The sequence below is a fragment of the Leptonotus elevatus genome, chromosome 17 (assembly GCF_054856555.1).
Source record: "Leptonotus elevatus isolate MCC_2025b chromosome 17, RoL_Lele_1.0, whole genome shotgun sequence".
NCBI lineage: Eukaryota > Metazoa > Chordata > Actinopteri > Syngnathiformes > Syngnathidae > Leptonotus > Leptonotus elevatus.
In genome coordinates this window covers 14,860,199-14,881,795 of record NC_141255.1, presented here as the reverse complement: position 1 = coordinate 14,881,795, position 21,597 = coordinate 14,860,199, and the positions used below count along the sequence as shown (strand labels likewise).

The 21,597-nt window shown below is 40.8% G+C and overlaps 1 protein-coding gene across 2 annotated transcripts; it reads left to right on the top strand.

Annotated features, from left to right (window-relative positions):
- The first annotated feature begins 13,892 nt into the window (after positions 1–13,892).
- On the top strand, positions 13,893–20,768 carry akr1b1.2 (aldo-keto reductase family 1, member B1 (aldose reductase), tandem duplicate 2). 2 transcript variants are annotated; one of them, XM_086059920.1, is made up of 10 exons: positions 13,893–14,061; positions 15,960–16,127; positions 16,304–16,420; positions 16,492–16,569; positions 16,742–16,864; positions 18,979–19,085; positions 19,171–19,252; positions 20,021–20,104; positions 20,163–20,245; positions 20,327–20,768. In XM_086059920.1, the coding sequence occupies exons 1-10, from the start codon at positions 13,996–13,998 to the stop codon at positions 20,367–20,369; spliced, it is 951 nt and encodes a 316-aa protein (XP_085916046.1). In that variant the 5' UTR covers positions 13,893–13,995; the 3' UTR covers positions 20,370–20,768. The 2 variants fall into 2 exon arrangements, with proteins under 2 accessions (XP_085916046.1, XP_085916047.1); XM_086059921.1 differs by lacking the exon at positions 13,893–14,061 and adding an exon at positions 14,062–14,202.
- Positions 20,769–21,597: the final 829 nt, after the last annotated feature.

Below are 21,597 nucleotides of genomic sequence, written 5' to 3'. Positions count from 1 at the left end.
AACAATTGACTTACCACATAAACAATTTCAATCTATACTTGTAGCCCTTACTATCGCAAAAAAAACAATTCTTGTTAACTGGAAAAATAAACAAACTTTGAATATCGACCAATGGTCTAACCTCCTCATAAATCATATTTTAATGGAAAAAATATCTGCCTCAAATAAAAACCAAATGTCAAAATTTAAAGAAACATGGTCTACGTATATAGAATTTTTTAACCTAAACTTGGATTTTAATTCTGCCTGTTAGCGAGAGCCACAGCAGCGTTATAACTGGCATTGATGTTTCTGTATTAGGCAATTTGTAACTAATGGTTGTGTTTCCATAGTCAGGAACCCGGCTGCTGCCAGCGGGATCGAGCGGATTCACCTCCGATGGGCACCAGGGGTTGATATTCGGATTCACGGCATGCCAGTGGGTTAATTCTGTGGGTGCTGTCCCCCCTGGCGGGGAGTGGGCGGGTCTGCCCCTCTGTTGGCTGCTGGGTGGCGGCTGCGTCTTGGCCGTTCCCTGGGTCTCTTGGGGGGTGCTGCGTTGCGGGGCTTTCCCTGGTGTCGGGGGCGGCGCCGTTCCGGCGCGGTCCGTCGCTCTGGGCCCGGCGACGCGGTTCGGGGCCTGTGGGCCGCCGGGGTGCCCGGTGGTTCCCTCTCCCCTCCCCCTTCCTCCCCCTTGCTGCCTCTCCCTCCTCGCCTCTCCCTGCCCGTCCTCCGCCTCCCTGTCCCCTCTCCCTCGTCGCCCTTCCTCCTCCTCTCCCCCTCTCCTTGCGTCCCTGCCGCTGCCCCCTGCCCTTCTTGTCGTCCCCTTCCCTCCTCCCTTCCCCTTCCCCGGTACGCCTTCCTTCCCCTCCCCTGGGCCGGGGGCTCCATCCATGGCCCGGGTCTCGGTGCTATGGGGGCCGGCGGGGGTGGCTGGGGTTTGGTGTCGTGCCCGCCCCGCTCCGGTGGGCGTCCTGACACCTCGGGCGGGACCCAGTATCCGGGGGGCGAGCCCTATCGCCCCGCCGGACGGGTCCCATATGCCCGCCGGGGTCCTGGTGGGGTGGGTGGGGGCTTGGTGGGCCGGTGCGCCTCCTGCCCCCGCCCGGTTGGGGGGGGGCCCCGCTGGTCACACCTCTTAACTCACTACACTAGGTTTGCACAATACACTTTTATAGACATATAGGGCACATAACACACTTTGGGGGGTGGGGTAGGGTGGAAACACCGTCTTCACCCTACAACTCCCCTCCAATTTTAATACACCACACAACTTGTGGGTGGGGGGGGGGGCTTGTGGGGGTGCCATCGGTTGGGGGCCGCAGTATAGAGCAGTGCTGCGGTCCCCTGTCCGTGTCGCCACCCCCCCCCCCCCCGCCCTATCTATTTTTTTTAATGCACCACATACACTCAGCAACATGCTTGGGTGGCGGGTGGATCGGAGCGTGGGAATATCATTTCCATCGGCTCCGGTTCACCTGCTCCTAATTTTAATGCACCACACACACACACTTGTATATACACTGGGTGGGGTCCGGTGGGGTGCCTGGTGGGCCTGCAGTGCCCCGTCCTGCTGCGTTGGGCCGGGGGCGCGGGCCGTGTTGGGGCGGGGGGCGCTCCTGCTCCTGGGTTTGCTCTCCGGCCGGTGGCCCTGGTGGGGCCCGGGGGTCGTCCTTTGGCGCTGCCGCGGCCTGGGGGGCCCTGAGGTGTTGCGCTTGCTCTGTTCCGGCGGGGGTCGACGGCTCCCCTCTTTGGTGGAGATTTTCATGCATGCCAGATCCACCACACCAGCATCTACCGAAACTCAGACACAATCTGTTTCCTCCTCAGGTTATTGAATCGGTGGAGGCTGGTGTCTCGGATCTCACGCGGCTTCGTCTGTCCTTCCTTCCTTTTCTCGGTCTCTCCGTTGGTCTCTTGAGGCCTCCCTGATTTTATGTTTTTTGGATTTGTTGGGGTCTGGATGTTTCTTGGGCTGGGGAGGAGTTCTGGTGGGGGGTGTCTGGTCGGTGCTGGATTTCACCTTCCTTGGTTTTCTTCGGTCCCCTCGGGTCTCCTGGTGTTCGATTTAGGTGAACGGTATGAGATTTTTTTTCTAATAGGTTTTCTGGTGAGCTAACAAATACACACACGCACGCACGCACGCACGCACATACACATACTCACCCACACACACAAAAAAAAAAAATGTATGTATGTATGTATATATGTATATATGTATGTATATATGTGTATATATATATATATATATATATATATTTAAAAAAAAAAAAAAAAAAAGAGCAATGGTGATGACATTTCCGAATGAACAATACTGAGCTCTTAAAAAAAAAAAAAAAAAAAAAAATTAAAATGAGACAGGGGCGAACCCCATAAACAAGTCATAGGGACTGCACGTTAGTTGTTTAAGATGTCATCACTAAACTGACTTTGCTTTTACACATTTTATTTATTATTTAATTTTAATACCTGGATGAGGTCTTAAATGTCATGCTGTGTGTACCTTCTCCGTGGAGAAGTGCAGGGTGGCATTGCAGACGGGACATGTCGAGAGTCGAGTCCTCCACACACTACGCGGCCAATTTGGATGTCGGGGGGGAAAGAGGATGTTTTAATCGCTATTCACTGTTTGGAACGTACTCACTGAAGAAAAGGAAAAAGTTTGAACTGTCATCGTGCTGCGGCGTCCTGCTACGGAGGAGCTAGTTGCTAACCCGCTACATGCTAACGTGAGTCAGAGTTCCACCTTCTTTACATTCTACGCACCGATGTACTATTTAAACACCATATTAAAAAAAAAAAGTCAAAACTAGCGACTGGGATAAAAGTTTGTTTTGCGGTTGATACGCATCGTCACAATTATGGCGCGTGTGTGCGTCTGTGGGTGTGCGCGCGCTTTCGTCTTTGTGAGAGATGAAGGCAAGGTTATTTGGGTGTAAATGTTGCCTTCATAAGCGTTATTTATCCGCTTTTTCCCCATTTCATACGTTATGATGGCAACAACGGTTATGGAGAAAGCAAATCTACTTTCAAATAATTGATCTATGTATCTGAGGTGCTCACCACAGCTCACCACCCATCCGCATCCATCTATCTATCTATCTATGTATCTATGCATTTAAATAGGTGTCAATTACGCATGGATTTTCGTTATTCGCAGTCCTGGCCGTTTTTTTGATTGATTTGATTAGTATGATGATTGGATTACGTTAATAACTACTTTTTTTTTTAGCAAGAAACTGTATCAAAATAATACAATTTAAAAGTAAACCTCCCCTCCCTGCTTATATAGCATAACATGATCATGTATAGATGGATATTTTTATACATTGATGCTGTCTTTTAAGTCTGCTTGATTTTTATCTCTCAAAATGCATCAAATTGATGTTTTTCAGTATGTATTAAGTATTATAATTTTTTTGCATTCCCAATTACCCTCCTAGAGCGGTCGTTATACTTACTTATCACTTACTACATATCACATTTTTCATCTCTGATTAATGCCTAAATATTATTAGTATTTAAAAAGAACCAGTGTGCGCCCTGCTGCCCTGCAAAATTTGTATTAATTGACCACAGTCAATTTAAACATTAAAAAAAATTCAGTCAAATGATTATTTTGTTTGTTTTTTTGCTTTAAAGTGTTGATGGTTTCCTCAGATAGTTTCAAACTGAATAAGCCGTTTTGCTTAAAAGGAAAATGATGATACAATTGGACTTGGCTATTATACTGGTGCTGACATGGCAGTGACCCCATTTGCTTTTAAGTGTGACTGAAGTACGTGTTTAACCGCTTAGTCATAACTTCAGGCTGCATTGCTTCGGTTTGACTTATGGCAACATGCAACAATTGGGAATCTGATCAAGATTTAATGTGTTGTAACATTTGTTCTTAAATGTGTATGCTGGTGAGGGGAAAGGTTACAAGTTGATATGAATTTGATCCATTGGGATTTTCTATTGAAGTATCAATAAAGGCAGAAGGGTAAATATCCAGTGTGTGATTACACTAAGGATGGAAAAATACTGACTTCTTGGCCATCACTGATGATTACAGTATATTGAAATACTTCAAGTTTTGGTTAAGTTTGTCTTTCATAAACGCGAATCTCATATTTTCCAAGCAAACAGACAGTGGGTGCTTGTGGGCCGTCACATAAAATCAGTTTGCTTCTACGGGCAAAACGACAAAAAGCTTGTTTTCGTGTCGACTTTTCACCAGTCAATCAGCTCCATTTTAGGACTTCAAAGGGCCGACCCAGGAAGAGGCTGCAGACCGTGGATGAGCATTCACTTTCACTTTTCGTCGGTCAAGAGTGCACGCCACCGCTGAGAGGAGGTTAGCGCGCTCCGGCTTTGAAGTGGTGCCTCCGAGCAGACAATGTTGACATTCTTACCTGCACATCGTTTTGCTCCTCTACGCCCCGTCAATACGCTCCTGTCTCTAGTACCGCTGTCAAGCCAACCACATCTTCTTAGCCCCATTTTCATGAATAGACATGGATAAAATTGTTGTTAGCCCTCTGTTAATCAATGAAAAGCAATCACGATAAACATGATTGACATGCTACATGACCATCTCCAAGCAATTTTTCTGTTTGTGTGGCTACAGCTGCAAATATTAGTCAGAAATGTAAAATCCACGGCTGTAGCTAGGAGGAGAATTGATGGCAAATCGAAGAGACGAATAATACGAATGAGAGCCCACGACAAGCTCCAAAGAAAAACTGTTATGTTTATATGTTTATATATATATATATATATATATATATATATATATATATATATATATATATATATATATATATATATATATTAGACATAATAATACATTAACATATATTATTTATATATTATATCATATATTGTAATATTTGTATTTTATTATGGATTTTTGTTGTTTCATTACCTGCTCTGTGTGCCTTGAGTTGTCTCAGATTGTATTTGATTATATTTATTTTATTAAAATGTCAATAGCAAGGCAGGATTGGACCTTTGGGAAGGTGTTACTGCTTGTGCAGGTTTAAGAAGAGATGACACTCCCTCTTGTATCAATTTTTTTTAATTATTATTTAAAATGTATTATGAGAGTCTTGAAAGGTGCTTAATAATATTATTATTATGCCAGAGCAACATTGGAAGCAATGCCCAGATTGGCCACTAGATGCTGCAAAACACAACCATCACATGTTTCAGAGAAAATAAATAAATGGTGGCACGCTATTTGTTTGTACTGACGTTTCCTTCCCTCTTGCTGCTTCAGGGTGTGACATGAAATGCTTCCCTCTATGACTTGGCAAATAATCTGTGACTCAGACATGAGTGATCAACCCAGATTGCAAAACATAGTGTTTGTGTGTGTCCCGTGCAAATACAACAGCATGTGCAAAGTCACACGCGCACACACGTTCACACTGCGCATGTCCAAATATACACTCTTGGATGCCGATTAAGCTATGCTTTGCCTTTAAAGTGACTTACTCAATTAATGTGCCACATGCTCTTATTGTTACGTCTTGTTATTGGAATATGGTGATAAAGGATTGTGTAGAATCGTCCTGATGTTTCCTCGCCTCTCTTTCTATGTGTCCAGTCTGCTTATACATTGCAGTGCACATGCCCCCATTGGAGAAGTTCACTCGCCATATTGTCAATAAAATCAGATGACTCAATATGAGGAAGTGGCACATGAGGAACTTTGCAGAGGAAGATTTTCCTGCTTTGTCATCCTGACCTTCCACGACTGGACTACAAGTGAACAGAAGTGAGCCGGCGTGCTAATAATGATATGATATTAGTCGTTTGAAGTTCTAGACATGAGGAGAAATAGCCATTAACCCAAAAAATAATTGTGATGTTCAGATGCTAGTCATAATCGTAGACAATAATCCCCAATGTTAATAAGAGCCATTTTTGAATAACTGAATTTGCAGAAATTGCATTTCTTAAATGTCTAATGTCAGTTTATATTTCATGTACCGTCAGTCGTGTTTTGAAGGCTGAATGAACTTCCTGTCAAACAGGATATTGCTTGCTGTAAATTGAGTCAATCCACTCATTTTTGCACAGGTGCAATGTTACTGGTTTAGTAGTAATGCTAATGCATGCCATTTTAAAGCTTTGATGCACATAAAAAAAAATATGGAAGTTAATGTGATATAAGCATAGATTTCAGTTTGAGAAAAAAAAGTTAGTTACCTGTAATTTTGCAGGATGATGTGTTCCTTCACTCTTTGTTGATGACCACGTTTGTTGATTCCTCGAAGTATGGGCAAGTGAAAGGCCATGGAGATTTAAAGCAATGCGAGTTTCCTCTTTTTGTTGGGCATCTTTTGGAGCTGGGTGCAAAGACGAGCGATTGCGTCAACTGACCCATTTTCCAGACCGAATCTCTTATTCTGGCAAGTCATGGTGGGTGCGTCATATACACATTAATACATCTCTGACAATGGACAGATTCAGATTCTGATTGACTAGCAACAAAAGTGAGCGCACCCCCAAGTGAAATAATACATCCCGGCCCAATTAGTCATTTTTCTTCTTCTGTGTCATGTGACATTTTCAGTTTCCACAAAAGTGTGAGGTATGTACTCACCTTTGTGAGATACAGTAATAGGTCATGAGAAACACAACATGGTATAGATGCTGCAAAAATCTACACACCCCTGTTCAATTGCCAAGTTTTTGTGATATAGAAAAATATACGAAGATAAATCATTTAAAAAATGTCCCACCATTCATGTGACCAGTAAACCTTAACCCCAAATCAATTTCAGATGTTCTAGTAGGCTTTTCCTTACTTTCCAGCCGAACAAAAACAACCCCAAAGCATGATGCTACCAACCACCATGTCATCACTGTAGGTGTTGTGTTTTTTGGCTGATAAGCAATTTTTTTAAAAATGTTTTAGAATTATGGCCACAAAGTTCAACCTTGGTTTCATCAGACCACAGCACAATTTTCCACATGTGTATGGAAGAGTTCAAGTGTGATGGGGACCACATAGCGCAGTCATATAAAGTAAACGGATGATTGTTGTCACGTCATACTAAACTAAACATCCAGAAATTCCTGCAGCATCTTCAATGGTTTTCTTCAAATTTGGAGGTTTGGTATTACCAATGTTGTGCCATAGTATTTTCAACTGACGATCGACTGTATTTAATGCCTTGGAAATTTATTTCTACCCTTCTGCCTGAGCACGCTCATGCTGTGGGCTGTAAAATAAATAAATAAATAAATACAATTTATTCGAGTTGTACAGGTCATAGATCACATTAATTGTGATTTTAGTTTTGGAAATAATTTCTCTTATCACAAAAATCTGCCATTTACAGGGGCATGTCGATTTTTTTGTATCCATCATAATGTAGATTTCATCATTTACCAACTTCCTCACATTACTAATGTTGTCTGTTGTCAAAACTCAAAGCAACGTGATGCTGCTTCCAATAAGTGCTGGCTCTTGTATCTCAAAATGGAGGCTTGACTTTCAAATTTAGCTGATTAGGCCTGTTCAACTTGTGTTTTTGGTGACATCTTTGTGCAAAAGGCCGCTGTAATCTGCATAATGAGCACAATGATGTTTGTCCACGCCAGTTAAGGTTGATGAGGGTACAAAATGGAGGAGTCCCGAGGGACACTTGGCGCCCGACGTCGTAAAAATAGCAACAAGCGTGTCTACATGCAAATTCAAAAGCACTCAATGAGTTGTTTTCCTCCGGGCGACGTCTGAAAGAGCAATCAAGACCAAAACTGATGTGAAGAGCCCAAAAGAGGACGCCTCGCTTCAAAATGGGTTATTTTACAGCTGTAGCACTCAAAAAAGCACCCAGCACCCACAAAATGATTGAAAGAACACACACAGTAATGATAAAGCCCAGAGATTGTGATTGATTGATTGTCAAATTTATAATATTGTAGCAACCTTTGGGGATAGGTTGCGGGTTGGTTAGTTTCCGACGATGTGGACGGGCCATGAAGGCATCACAGACTGTTTTATTTTGGAAGCTACGCGAGCTAGCGGCTGCGGTGCTCCATACTTGGCTCATACTCGTTACAAATTAATATAATATAGCCTATACACACACAAAAAAATGTGCTGGGTTGTTTCCCTAACCCACTCATTTAATTGTGGATTTTGATGAGATTGGGTTACTTTTACCCAAGATTGGGTTAATTTTGATCCAGCAGATTGGGTTGAAGTTTGTGGCAGAAAGAGCATCCAGTTAAAAACTTGCTTTGGCGACGCCTGGAAGATTGCTTTTCTTTTCTTTCTTTTCTTTTTTTTTTTACTGTTTGTTTGTTTTTTATTTCATAATGCAGACCACAAAGCCAAGTAGAACAGAACATCATAACACTTCACATCCTCCATCTTCTCTGCCAGGTATAAACCGATCATTATGCCATAAAGGAGTAAACTGAGACTTATTCAAGGACGTTCCCACATGTGTATGTATTGTGTGCCATATAATAATAGTATTCCTCAGGAAGGGATTTTTAGTTTGTTTCTTCAATTTATGCAAATGTGAAGAATAAAGATAATTGCATATCGGCAATTCTGGAATAGACTGTTGTTTAATATTTACCCAAGATGGTGGTGATTTTGTGTCAAAGTAATGAGAGGCTGATACCAGCTGTGCCGCCATGTAGTACCACTTTAAATTTGGGATTTGGAGATCACCTTTTTCATAAGGCATGTATAATAATTTAAGATGTAATCTTGATTTTCTTTTATTCCAGAGGAACTGTCAAAGGGCCTTATTTAAATTATGAAAAAAACACTGCATATTTTTGCAGCCGACCTTTTCTCGATCGAGCTGCAATTAATTATGTTCTCGCAGAATTAATCACAGTTTCCTTGCCGAATTTAAACAACGGGAGGAGTTTCGTGCATTTTTATCTGGTAAAGATGTTAGTGCTCCACCCCCCGAAGACGAGATTTTCATCCGTTGCTTTGATTGGTCAAAATGTGCAAAGATACCGCATCGTCCAATCAGCTCGAAGTATTGTACAGCAAGCCCCGCCTTTCCAGAACGGGTCTGCCTAGTGAAGTACCAGATAGATAATGTGAAGAACTCCCTCGATTGAATCACAATTATCAATCTGCCTGGCGAGGTTACGCCCTCTCGGCCTGTTGTTTTTATCCTCCAAGCCAATCATTTTCCTGCTTTTCCCCCGATCCTAAAATCGTTGTTTTGTCCACACTAAACGTTTCGCTACCTTATCTGTTGTCAATTTATTATATTTAGCCCTCATGACAGTTAGCTTACGCGGTTTTCCATGATCATTCATATTATAGAATTCCTTTTCCAGGACCGTAATTTCTTGTTCTAACAGCATTACCTCACTATTGTATTTTTTATTTTGAGTACTTGTATAACTAATTATTTCTCATCTAATATAAGCTTTAAAAGCTTCCCACCTTATACTTGCTGAGGTTTCTCCCTTGTCCTCACATTTTTCTATAAACTTGACAAATGAGTCATCTTTAAATAAAAATGTTTGCAATCTACATTTTTTGGGGTATTCTCCAGCTTTACCTAACTGGAGTCTCATAGAGATACTGTTATACCAACAGCCTTCTACATGTGATTGTAATTCCATAGATATTAAGAGATAATCTATGTGCAAGTGGCTTTTATGAACACCTGAGAAACATGTGTATTTTCTATTTAGTAGGATTTACAACTCTCCAAATGTCCTTTCGCCTGGGGTTTTGTATATAGTTATTGAGTATTTTTCCTGACTTGGCATGAGAAGATCTATCTAATGTAGGGTCCAGGGTACAATTAAAGTCCCCTCTTCAATTAACTCATTCACTGCCATTGACGGCTAAAGACGTCAAAAATTCATTTGAACTATTTATATTAGTTTCAAAAAAAAATATCCACTTTTGTTAACAAGAGTATGAAAACTTTAAAAAATATATTGTATATTAGGACAGATATAAAATTTGTAATTAATCGTGAGTTAACTATTGAAGTCATGCGATTAATTATACTTAAAACATTTAATCGTCTGACACTCCTAATTTTTAATAATCTTTTATTTTCTTTTTTTTAATTAGGGCCACCAGGCGAATACATTTTTAATTGTAATTAATCACATGACTTCACTAGTTAACTCAAGATTAATCACGAATATTATATGTTCTAAATGTACAATATATGATTTTTTAGGTTTTCATACTCTTGTTAACAAAAGTGGGGGGGGGGGAGTGAAACTAATAGAAGTAGTTTTTGACGTCTATAGCCGTCAATGGCAGTGAATGAGTTAATAAACAGTCCTTGCAGAGAAGAAAATAGTCCAAAATAGTTTCTCAAAAAAAGGATGGTGAATCCTCATTGGGGCTCTATCGTATTCGTTTATGAAGTTAATTGATTCGGCTTCCTGGGTGCCAAAGTTCTAATGTGAATGTCTTTTAGTGTGATAGCCCGAGCCATTTCGGTAACATTTCTTTTATAAAGTCAATGAGTGGCCGTGTCGCCTCCGCACCCTCTTGAATTCCAAAGATGCGCAAGATCTTTCTCCTTCCCCGATTCTCCAAGTCTTTGGCTTTTGCCTCCATGAGAGACATTCGCTTAATAGCTGATCGATACGATTCTCTGCCTGGTCAAGACGGGCTGTAGTGTTAGCGACGTCTTGTTTCATCTCGTCGACTGCCTCTTTCAGTGTTGTGAGCGCATTTGTCATGCCCACCAATTGTTGATCCAGGAAATCAAATCCTGTTCCAAATTCCGACCGCAGTGATGGGAGTTCGCACGTCACATCTTCAACGCTAACCATGTTAGCATTAGCCGAGTTAGCGTTAGCGCTGTTCAGAGAGCTAAGCTGGGTCACGCTTGTACCCGTCTTTCGTGCACGATTGAAAAGTTCACACTGTTTTGCACAAGATGGTTTTGGCATTTCTTCCTCACTTCCTTTTAAAGGATATGAGCAGCTTTTAAGGGTTTCAAAAATGAAGACACGGTATCAGAGCTCCGCAGCCATCTCCTTTGCAGCCAGAAGTGAAGTCACCCTGCTTCATCGTCTTTGAAAATGTTGGTCATAACATTTTTATTTCCAACCTCCACAGTGATATTGATAACCCATTTATCCATTTCTTGGTTAGTCTGGATAGTTTTTACCTCTTGTTGGGTCAAAATCTCAAGTGTTAGTTTGATCCAGATCCAGAATTTCTTCCAAAATGAAAACACATTGTAAATAAATGAAACAATTAGATTTTAATTTTTAGTTTAGTGTTGATTATGGATTATACTACATTTGATAGTATGACTGGAAATTCCAATTTAGATTACAGCCTTATGTAAAGGCATGCATGCAAACAAGCGGAATGGGAATCCCGTGTTGATTTTGAAATACAGACATAATATCCTGCAAAGCATAACAAATTCAAATCAACTAAGACTAAAATAGTAATGGCTATTAAATTGAATGGAAAATAAATATATCCAATGTAGTCAATTTTACTGATGTTCAATAGGACTAGCCTTGTGTGAATTCTATGAAATCTATGGTGAAAAATCAAAAACAGTAAACAGAAAGTTCTGCAATCTGATGAAAACAAAAGCCTCCTTGTGGAGGTAAAAGACCTCCACATATTTTTTTCATTGTGTTTTGTCGACCCCTTGTGTCTGTCAAATAGCAGTTTTATGTCATTAAGGATCATGTTGGAAAGGTGATGCGACTTGTGTTCAAACTCTTCTTGGAGGGCCACTTCATTTCACACACCATGTTCAAATATGCGGTCATTTTTGCCCTCTTCCTTTTATTCTAATAGATGCTTGCCCTGCACAAAACAGTGTCAGCGGCGTCTTGTTCTTTTGATGAAGGCAGCGTGTGACCACGTTTGATTCCGGGGCCACTTTGACAGTTTGGAGGCTGTCTGAAGTCAAATCAGAGGCGCGAGAGGGCCTGGAGATGCAGACGTCCTGCCGGGGGAGAAGATCAGAGGAGACATTGTGAGGTACACAGCACTACTGGCTCCTGCAACTTTTCCCTTTGTATGTTTTTTTTTCTTTAGTCAAATATAGCACTTTTCTCCGCAGCTCTTATCTTCTTCTCCTCGTGGCTCAGTGAAAGAACTGTGAGGTTTTAATCTGATTTTAACTGAAGAGCTGTTTTACCTTGCCTTGCTGAGTGTGTATTTGTGTGCGTGTATGTATGCATGTGTATTGCCATTTCAGATGAAAGATGTTTTAACTCAAGATTGCATGATTGAGCCACATTCCAGGATGAACTTCTTTTATTTGGCCACACCAACAAAGAAACGCAATAAGAATGAAGGGCAAGTGACTTTGTTGCTTATACTGCTCTAGGCCAGAGTTGTCAAACCCGTTTTCATCATGGGCCGTAACTACAAGTAGTTATTGTTTTTCTCAAAGGGATAACATGACTGTAAGAAAAAAAACGTGAATGCATAATCACTTCAAAATATTATTACACAAACACAATTGGACCTGCAGTTGACTTCTTCTTTTTTTAACAACAAATCAATCTGAAATCAAGTCATGCAAAATAGTGACGACTAAATATTTAGATCAGCAAGAGTCCGCAAGTGCCGAACCGCGAATATGCAGGGGTCCACTCTATATCTGTTTTTAGGAGATGATAACTAGTATACAGTTCATGATTATGTCAATTGTTTAATTTTTTCTGCTGTCTCGTTTTATGATGCAACTTTCGGTTTGGGTGCAACAATGTTTTCCCATCGACTCTTGTTAAAAGTGTCCAATACCATGTGAAATTGCAACAAAATACATTCAAGGTTTTGTGACCCACCCCAATATAGTTATCAATTTGTGCCCCCCCCCCCTCCTACCCCCACCACGCGTAAAGACAAAAAATAGACCCCACCACCACCAACTCTCTGCCGTGACTATAAATAGTATAATTTGTTGGGTTGGAGTTGATACTCCTTGTGCACTGTGCACTCTCTGTCAGTGAGAGCGCCACTGCCACCTCCTGTAGTGTATGTGCAATTACACTTTATGACGCCACCCACCTCTACCCCCGAACCCACACCCTAGACTGGGATTTATTCAGTCTAGGCTTAAATCAAATGGCATTTATTGTTGTCGACAGACATAATTACTATATTTAGAAAGTAGATAAATAATAATAACACAGTTGGAACTTTTTATATTAATTGCACCTTATATATTGAGCATCATATATTACCGATGGGTGAGAAAAAAATGCTAACTGTAATAGTTGTTTTGTGGCTGTTGTTAATAAATTTGTATAAATTAATATTCCCACCACATGCCATGTTGATTAGTGTTTATTGTTTTTGTTGTTTTTGTATCTGTTAATAATAATAATAAAGTTGTGTTCTAGTTTAATTGGCATATTAGCATGCATTGTACATTTTTCATGCATAAAGTCAATGAAAGCATTAATTTTGCTTTTATATTTTTACCCTCGTGAGGATATTAGATGGATGGATTTTAAATTGGTGGTTGGTATATTTTAAAGATTGTGCACGTGCCTGCTTGCAAAATCATCACATCGTCTTTTGTCAAATAATTTATAAGAGGCCATTTCGGCCCTAAAACTACTTATTTAATCACGCATGAACGTACACAAGTCCAAATGTCAAAGAAAGGAACTGATATTTATTACAGCATTTTGTTACCGTCCGTCCAAAGCAGGACTGGTGCACTGTCTCCTTCTAGTGGCGAAAGCAAGAACGTCAGAAAGAATGTTTCAGGCGTGATCAATCGCAGCATCATTCTAGCAGTTTAGTATTACTAAACTAGTATATGAATATTAACAACACAACAATAATAATAATAATATTGTCTGAATGTGTGAAATAATGTTTGCGTTTGTTTTTTTATGTGAAATCGCTGAATCACTGTACTTGATTTCACGCCTGGGGCAGCCTGCAAGGCATCACCAATCAATCGACGATGCCACAAAGATTACAACACACACGCGCGCACGCACGCAAAATCCACTTGTTGCGCACTCCAGCCCGAACTGAAGGTTTCACTTCTTCCTTTTGAAGCAATGGCAACATCCGTGAAGCTCAACACCGGCGCACTAATCCCCATCGTCGGCCTGGGGTCTTGGAGAGTGAGTGATCCGTTACAAATATCTCTTGGATCTAATGGAAAGTTACTGTTTTTTTTATTTCTCTGGGTGCAACTACGACTACGAGCCCCCCAAGAAAGCAGGATGAAAGATAGTCGCGGCCATCGAAACTTAAATTTAGACGTCAGTGAGTTGCATAACCGGTCGGAAATAAACTCACTGTTATTATACGCGTGCGTGTGAATTAATCGTTCTGCTAGTAAAGCTAACTGTGGCTAATGCTAACTAACATTCTAGATTAGATAACACTAATATGCTATCCGATTCGTTCGGGCTTCGCTATATCATGCACGGTTTCACTATTTGATATGCAGATATTGACGCTTATAACACAAAACCTCCATAATAATTTATTCTGGACTATTTCTTTTTAGGTTTCATACATGTGAGCAGGTGTTTAGCTAGTTAGAAGCACCGTTAAAATGTCCAAATGAAGTATTGGATTTTATTCATGCTATTTTTGCAAAATTACCTATGCTAATATGAACTATGTAGCGAACTATATAGTGGCCAACGGTGTCATTTAGTAAATATTTGACTTATTTACTATATGGGCCATAGGTGTATGAGTAAATTGCTGTGTATTTATAGGTGTTTGTTGTATTTGAGTATTTTGTGCATATGCCGTGAATCTGTAGTAATAATTATAATACATCTTATTTATAATGCTCTTTACATCGCAAGATGTAACTTGCGATACATGCGCTGCATGGTGGCAGTGAACTCAACTCATTTGGCAAAGAGTGCACAATTCTTAAAAAAATGCCACTCTCAGTTGAAATTTACTGTCAAAGTAAACATCAGAATTTGAGAATTAGACTTATAAATTTAGCTCATAGCTTAGCTTTTGCTAAGGTTAATGCGTGATTAATGCAAATATAACCCATCTGATATTTAAACGGAAACAATGCAGTATCACATTTAGACATTCAATGCACCTGGACTCAAAATCATGTTCTTTCTTTTAGTGAGGAGCTGAAGCAGCTGATAGAGGCTGAGTCTACACCAGGGGTGGCCAAGTTTGGTCCTCAAGAGCCACTATCCAGCCTGTTTTCCATGTTTTTCTCCACTAACACACCTGATTCATGATCAGGATTGTTATTAGGCTTCTGCCAAGCTTGCTGATGAGCTGATCATTAGATTCAGCTGCGCTGAAGGAGGGAGACATGGAAAACAGGCTGGATAGTGGCTCTCGAGGACCGAACCCGACCACCCCTGGTCTACAATCTACGGACAGACAGACAACCATGTACAGGTGCTCAGGCCTCAGGAAACGACCAAGCACGGCTCATGTTTTCTGGGTTTGGTCTTGTGATGTTTGCAAACTGAGCCATGATTGGTTGTTACCTGTTTCCTGAGCGCAGTCAACAGCAAGTGGCAAAATGTGTTTTTAAAGATATTAATTCTACATGTAAAATAATGACGTTGTATTATAGGCAAAATATGATCTTCTTACTGCTGAAAATGGCTCAGTGTACCTTTAAAGCCAGCCGCTCACTGCCATGAGGCGAATATTTAACATGCTTGATATTTTTCGCCTCGCGAGCTAAAAAATGACTATTAGTCTAAACACAACTGCAATTACGTAGTAGTTTTCATATTAATTAATGAGTTATTTGCCTTTATCTTAGCATAAGCTGAACCTGTTAAAAAATCCACTCAAGCAGCAGCTGTTTCCTGTTTGTATGCACGTATATATTTTGGGTTTACCCTAGAATCAACAAATAACGAGAGGGTAATTATTGGTTATGATTTCAGACAGTTTTATTTCTTCCTGTTCTTTTTCAGAAAGGCGTTACGCAGTGTTTCACTATGTCAACTATTTAGTTTCAGTTTATTTGCACTGTTGCATGTTCCAAATAAAAGTCATTCTCTTGTAGTCTGAACCTGGAAAAGTGACTGAGGCGGTGAAAGCAGCCATATCGGCGGGCTACAGGCACATCGACGGGGCTTTCATCTACCAGAACGAGAAGGAGGTGGGCGAGGGAATCTGGGCCATGATCAAGGATGGAGTGGTCAAGCGAGAGGACCTTTTCGTTGTTAGTAAGGTAAGTTAAGTCAAATCCCAGTCCGAATTCCCAGTACATTAAGCACGATGGAATGGGTCAGCAAAGAAGCCATTAAATGGCGACTCGAATCCAGTAGATGGTGCTGTGACAACATAATGCCACTGCCTGTTTTGGATGCTCCTTATTGGTCCTACACCACATCTTTTGCCGCTTAGCTGTGGTCCACTTTCCATGAAAAGTCCATGGTTCGGAACGCTTGTGAGAAGACCCTGGACGATCTCAAGCTGGCCTACATCGACCTCTATCTGGTGCACTGGCCAATGGGATTCAAGGTAAGTGCTGTAAGTGTTAACCACTATTGTTCTAGATTGGTTTTTCGAATCATCTCATTGTAATTATATAGGCTGGCGACGACGTATTTCCTTTGGACAGCAACGAAGAAACAATTGCTGATAATTCCGACTACCTGCAGACATGGGAGGTGAGGTAAAAGTTTGCCAAATAAAAAGCAAAGCCATAAAATTGTACTTGGATTTTGATCACTCCATGCGGGTTATTTAACAAAGACAGAGCATCTGGTACAGAGCCCTGTGGAGCTCTTCAGAGTACATAAATGGAGGTGGAGAAAGACGTAGAAATGTTTTGTGTTTTAGGGGATGGAGGAGCTGGTAGATGCCGGTCTGGTCAAAGCCATCGGCATCTCCAATTTCAACCAGGATCAGATTGAACGTCTCCTCAACAAGCCGGGCCTCAAATACAAGCCTGCCAATAACCAGGTACACCAACACACACAATATGGAACAGTCATGATTTAAAAATCACATGTATTGATGATTCTTTTCTATAAATATGGCAAATCCTAAAAGTGTAGCAGGCTGTAATGCTCTCATGTGCGAGAAGGGAAAATAAAAGGTTTTCTAATTCCCCTGAGTTTGATGCAATCCACCCCTGAAGCTAGGCTAATACAGTTAGTCTGTTTGTTTACCCTCTCTATCTGAGATTGATCTTACCTCGTATTAAATTAAGCTACCATTTGCTCTTCTGCCCTGCAGCCATTGTACAAAAACAGCAGAAATGGGGAACATCCACTAGCCGTTTCTCAATATGCGTTCTTATCCGTACATCCTTGTGATCTCGTGAAACGTCATCAGTCGCGGCTCAAGTACTTTTCCAGTTGAAAGTACGCAAAAAGCAAAAGCAATAATGACGCAATACCCGGATGTTGTTCTTACTGCGATTTTCCTGGTTTTGACGGACCGACGCATTGCCATAACTGAATACCACGTGATTAGATTTTATATATATTTACGAGTGATATATTAAAGAAGTGTCATTTGAAATTATACATGGGATTTGTCCAATTTAGGATTATATTGTTAAAAAAAAAAAAAGGTTCTGGAAATACACCGATGTGAGTTGCAGGTTTTGTTCCGATTCTCCTGAAATTGTGGTACTGTACATCAATAAAAATTATCTTTGAATGTGTGCGTATATAGTAAATCACACTCCTTCACTCACAGCCATTTTCGCTGAAGCAACCCCCTTTGCTCCCGGCTGTTTTACTAGATTTTGACAGATTTTGCTAGGCCACAGAATATTGTGTTCTGTTGCTATAAAAACATGGAACCTACCAAAAGAAAGATTAGAGTCTCTTCTTTTGTCAGAAAAAAAAAGTATATTTGTAACTGTTTCCGTTTTGCAGCGATTAGCATTAGAATATAGCTTCATTGTTATTCACAAACCTGTTGAAAACACCGGGGGAAAGAGCTTGTTGCAGCATAGCACTGGCTGATCTCTTATACTCTGCTGCCACCTGCTGGCCTTTTTTGTAATAACTACTACTGCTTTAAGCGAACTCTTCGTGTCAGAAGCTTTATCAAAGCCTTTTGTATGCTCTAGCTTTAAAAAACAAACAAACATATAAATAAATTTTTGGGGAGTGAAGGACAATGGAAGGAAAATGTATTTCTACATTTTTGGGTTTGAATGAGTTAAATATATATTGTAGAAGCCATATAGTACCTTTGTTGTTTTGGTGAGTGAGTGTGAGGAGGAAACTTCATGCTGACCGTGCAAAAGCGTGCAATCTTTGGAATACAGTGGAATTCTAAATCAACTTGGAATCCAGCTGTGAAGTGCAACGAAGAGAACGTCACTTCTAGCTGTGGAAGTCGCGAGCTGCACTGTCTTATAAAGTTACCTTGCCTGGCAAACTAAGTTTTCGATATGTTGGAGATTTGGATATATAAGCAAGTAAAATTGGTTAAAAAGACGGCGCGCGTTTAGATCTTCACATCTTAGCCTGCCGTGGCGTCATAACCAACTAGACGCCGCAATATATATTATTATATATGATACTGTAAATTACAGTTGTTAAACTTAGTTGTGTAAAAAAATAGGACTAGATTGAATAAAGCTGTACTTTACACGTTAAATTAATTATTATTTACGCTCATGAAAGGGGAGGATACAAACGCTGCCATTCGTTCCTTGAAGTACGAAATGCATCTGTCACGGGTTCGTTTCAAAAAAGGTCAAAACGATGGCGCAGTCCAGAATTTCAGTGGGTGTTTTTTTTTTTTTTTTTTTTTGACACCACAACAGATGAAAAAAGTGAAAACTATTTACAGTGCAAGCAGAGTCCAGTAAGAAAAAAACAATCCACAAAAAAATATGTAGCGTATTACAAATTCATTGAAATCTAGTCACATGATATAACTGCGATGCATTACGGAAATACGCCAGCGAGTTATGTGTGCTTGGGAAATACGTTCTTGAGACCGGGCTTACCGAGCACGTACTCGTTGCGTCACAAGATGTGAGAAAAGTCACAAGTCAAGGAAGGAGCATTTAAGGGAGTCAAATATAAGTTGTACGTTTGTGTCTGAAGGTGGAGTGCCACCCCTTCTTGTGCCAGGAGAAGCTGATCAACTACTGCCACTCGAAGGGCATCGCCGTGACAGCTTACAGTCCCCTCGGCTCCCCGGACCGACCCTGGTAGCTTTTGCTTATCTTCAAAGGTGGATTGTCTCTGCTGTTTTCAGCGTAACGTGTGACAAAGTCTGCTGGCTGCGCATTGCAGGGCAAAACCGGAAGACCCTTCACTTTTGGAGGACCCCAATATCAAGGCCATAGCCAAGAAGCACAACAAAACCTCCGCTCAGGTAAAGCAGCAATGAAAGCTGCATCTGTTTTGTGGAAAGGGTGAGCTGGGGAAGAAAGAAAAAAAAAGTCTGCCTTGAAGCTCAGCCAGAAACATTTGTGCATCTCTGTCCATGTTTCTACATGAACCGTTTTTGCAGACGCACGCAGTGGACAGGAAGTTCTTGAGCTCACTGTAGCTAACGGGCAGCTTTATTGTCGAAGCGTCGTCTAAAATGACTTTTGGTGTAGATTTAAAGATGGATGTGTGAACTAAATGGTGGTTAGTGTTTGTTTACTTAAATGCTCATCGCTAGTGTGCTAATGCTATCACCATTGCTAACCTTTCAGCGTAGGCTAATGCTGTTGGTGTTCTATAATGCATATCGTCACCCTATTAAAATAATTGCCTAAGTCAATTTTTTGGGCCAAAAATATTTTTGCCTAAATCATCACCTCATGATGCAAATGGTTCAAATGTTTGTTTCCTGAAGAAATGACTTGGGCAATTATTTTCTGAAGGCGTCAATATGTACATAGAATAAAATAATGAGAACTCTAGTTATATCCACCCAATTTAACTCCCGTTCAACCTTAGTGAATTAAAAAAACTAAAAATGTGGCTTTCGTATTAATTCATGGTTAAGTTTTTTGTATGATTAAAAATACATGCGAAGATGACCTTGAGATAATCACATCAATTTTGCAGATACTGGTGGGGGTTGTGGGGGTGGTTTATTTTCAATTAGAATATTTTTTTTTCCTAGTCTTAACTTTGAGTCTGAAATCAGGTCCTGATCCGCTTCCAAATCCAGAGGAACGTGATTGTGATTCCCAAATCGATCACACCTCACCGCATCCAGGACAATTTCAAGGTAAGGAGCACACAATCTCTTCTTTCCTAGCGCGTTGCGTTTATGAACTCGTTTGCAGGTGTTTGACTTCCAACTAAGCGACGAGGACATGAAGACCATATTGAGATTCAATCGCAATTGGAGAGCCTGTGGCATGCATTGGTGAGCGTAAAGAAATGTTGCGAAGACTTGTTTGTTGTACAGTGTGGTTTTCATACCCGTTTTTTCCCCTTTGACCTCCAGGAGTGTGAAGCATAAGGACTACCCTTTCCACGCTGAGTTTTGATGTGGAAAATTGGCACGCGCGGGTTCTGAAGTTCGCTAAAAGGTGGTCCGCTTTCATTTGCACTGCTGGTACTGTCGTCGCGTGATGTTGGCAAGGGCAACCAAGTTTGAAATGTATCCATATGTAGCACTATACATTTTCTCCATAGCGCTTATTTACACTTGTGACCGTTTGTTGTCATCGTTGAGCCATGTATGCTGCTTGTGGGTGTTTCCTCATTTTCACTTCTCCTGTGTGCCAAAGCCACACAGTGCCATGCCTGCAGGGCACTAAGGATTGTGCGCTATTTGTGTTTTTCATAAGCACGAAGGGTCAGTAAATGCCACAGCCAGAACGTTAGTATAACTGCAACAACTAAAATAGGACTGGAGTATGTTCCAATAAAATAGTTCAAGTATTGGGTTTTGTCTGAGTTTTATTATGGGGCGCAATGTTTCAAATTTGGTTCAATTTGATGCACTCACATCTTCGAAATCAAAACCAATTTTAGGATTCAAATCTGTTTTTGTTACACTCCTCGTATGATGTGTGTAGAGTGGACGTCCTCATGAAATAAATTTATTTTCTTAGCCGCAGAGCATTTCATTTGGAGACATTTTAACGGGATGAAAAACAGCTGTGATTACACAGATGATTTGTATTCATACGTTAAAGTTAAACATAAACACAAGCACAATCCTCAGTTGTTGGATCCCATGCAGAAATTTCCCATATGGAGTTAATATTCAACATTGAGTGGATAGTCTTTGGCTACGTTCACACTGCAGGCAAATGCGACCCAAAGCGAATTGTTTTGCCCAAATGCGACCTGTATCTGACTTTGTCAGTCTGAATATTTTTATTATCCGACCTGGGTCACTTTCATATGTGGTCTTAGAACAGATACGTATCCGAATTTTTGCAATGCGACCGCAGTCTGAACGGCCAGGTCGCATAGATCCGACCTCAATATCAAAAGTCCCAATATGCGCTCCGTGCTGGCGGGGGCATTAAGCTTGATTTATGCTTGACGCAACCGTGAAGACCGAATGGCTCTGGAGACCTACGTAAATCGGCAAAATTGTGACTTTAATTCAATCCCACATGAGGTGTGAAGATGACATTTGTGGTGGTGATATTAGTCATTTAGCCATGCAGACTGCTCATTTATTACCCGCTTCAATGACGTGACGTCATCGTAAGGGAGGGGTGTGGTGGAGATATCTCTGTGAGATGAGGCGCTGAACAG

What these genes read in the sequence shown, in the direction of transcription:
- akr1b1.2 (XM_086059920.1), top strand. Translation starts at nt 13,996, where the DNA reads ATGGCAACATCCGTGAAGCTCAACACCGGCGCACTAATCCCCATCGTC. An exon ending in ACTGGCCAATGGGATTCAAG is followed by an intron (nt 16,421 to 16,491) that starts GTAAGTGCTGTA and finishes GTAATTATATAG; the next exon opens with GCTGGCGACGACGTATTTCC. An exon ending in ACTACCTGCAGACATGGGAG is followed by an intron (nt 16,570 to 16,741) that starts GTGAGGTAAAAG and finishes TTTGTGTTTTAG; the next exon opens with GGGATGGAGGAGCTGGTAGA.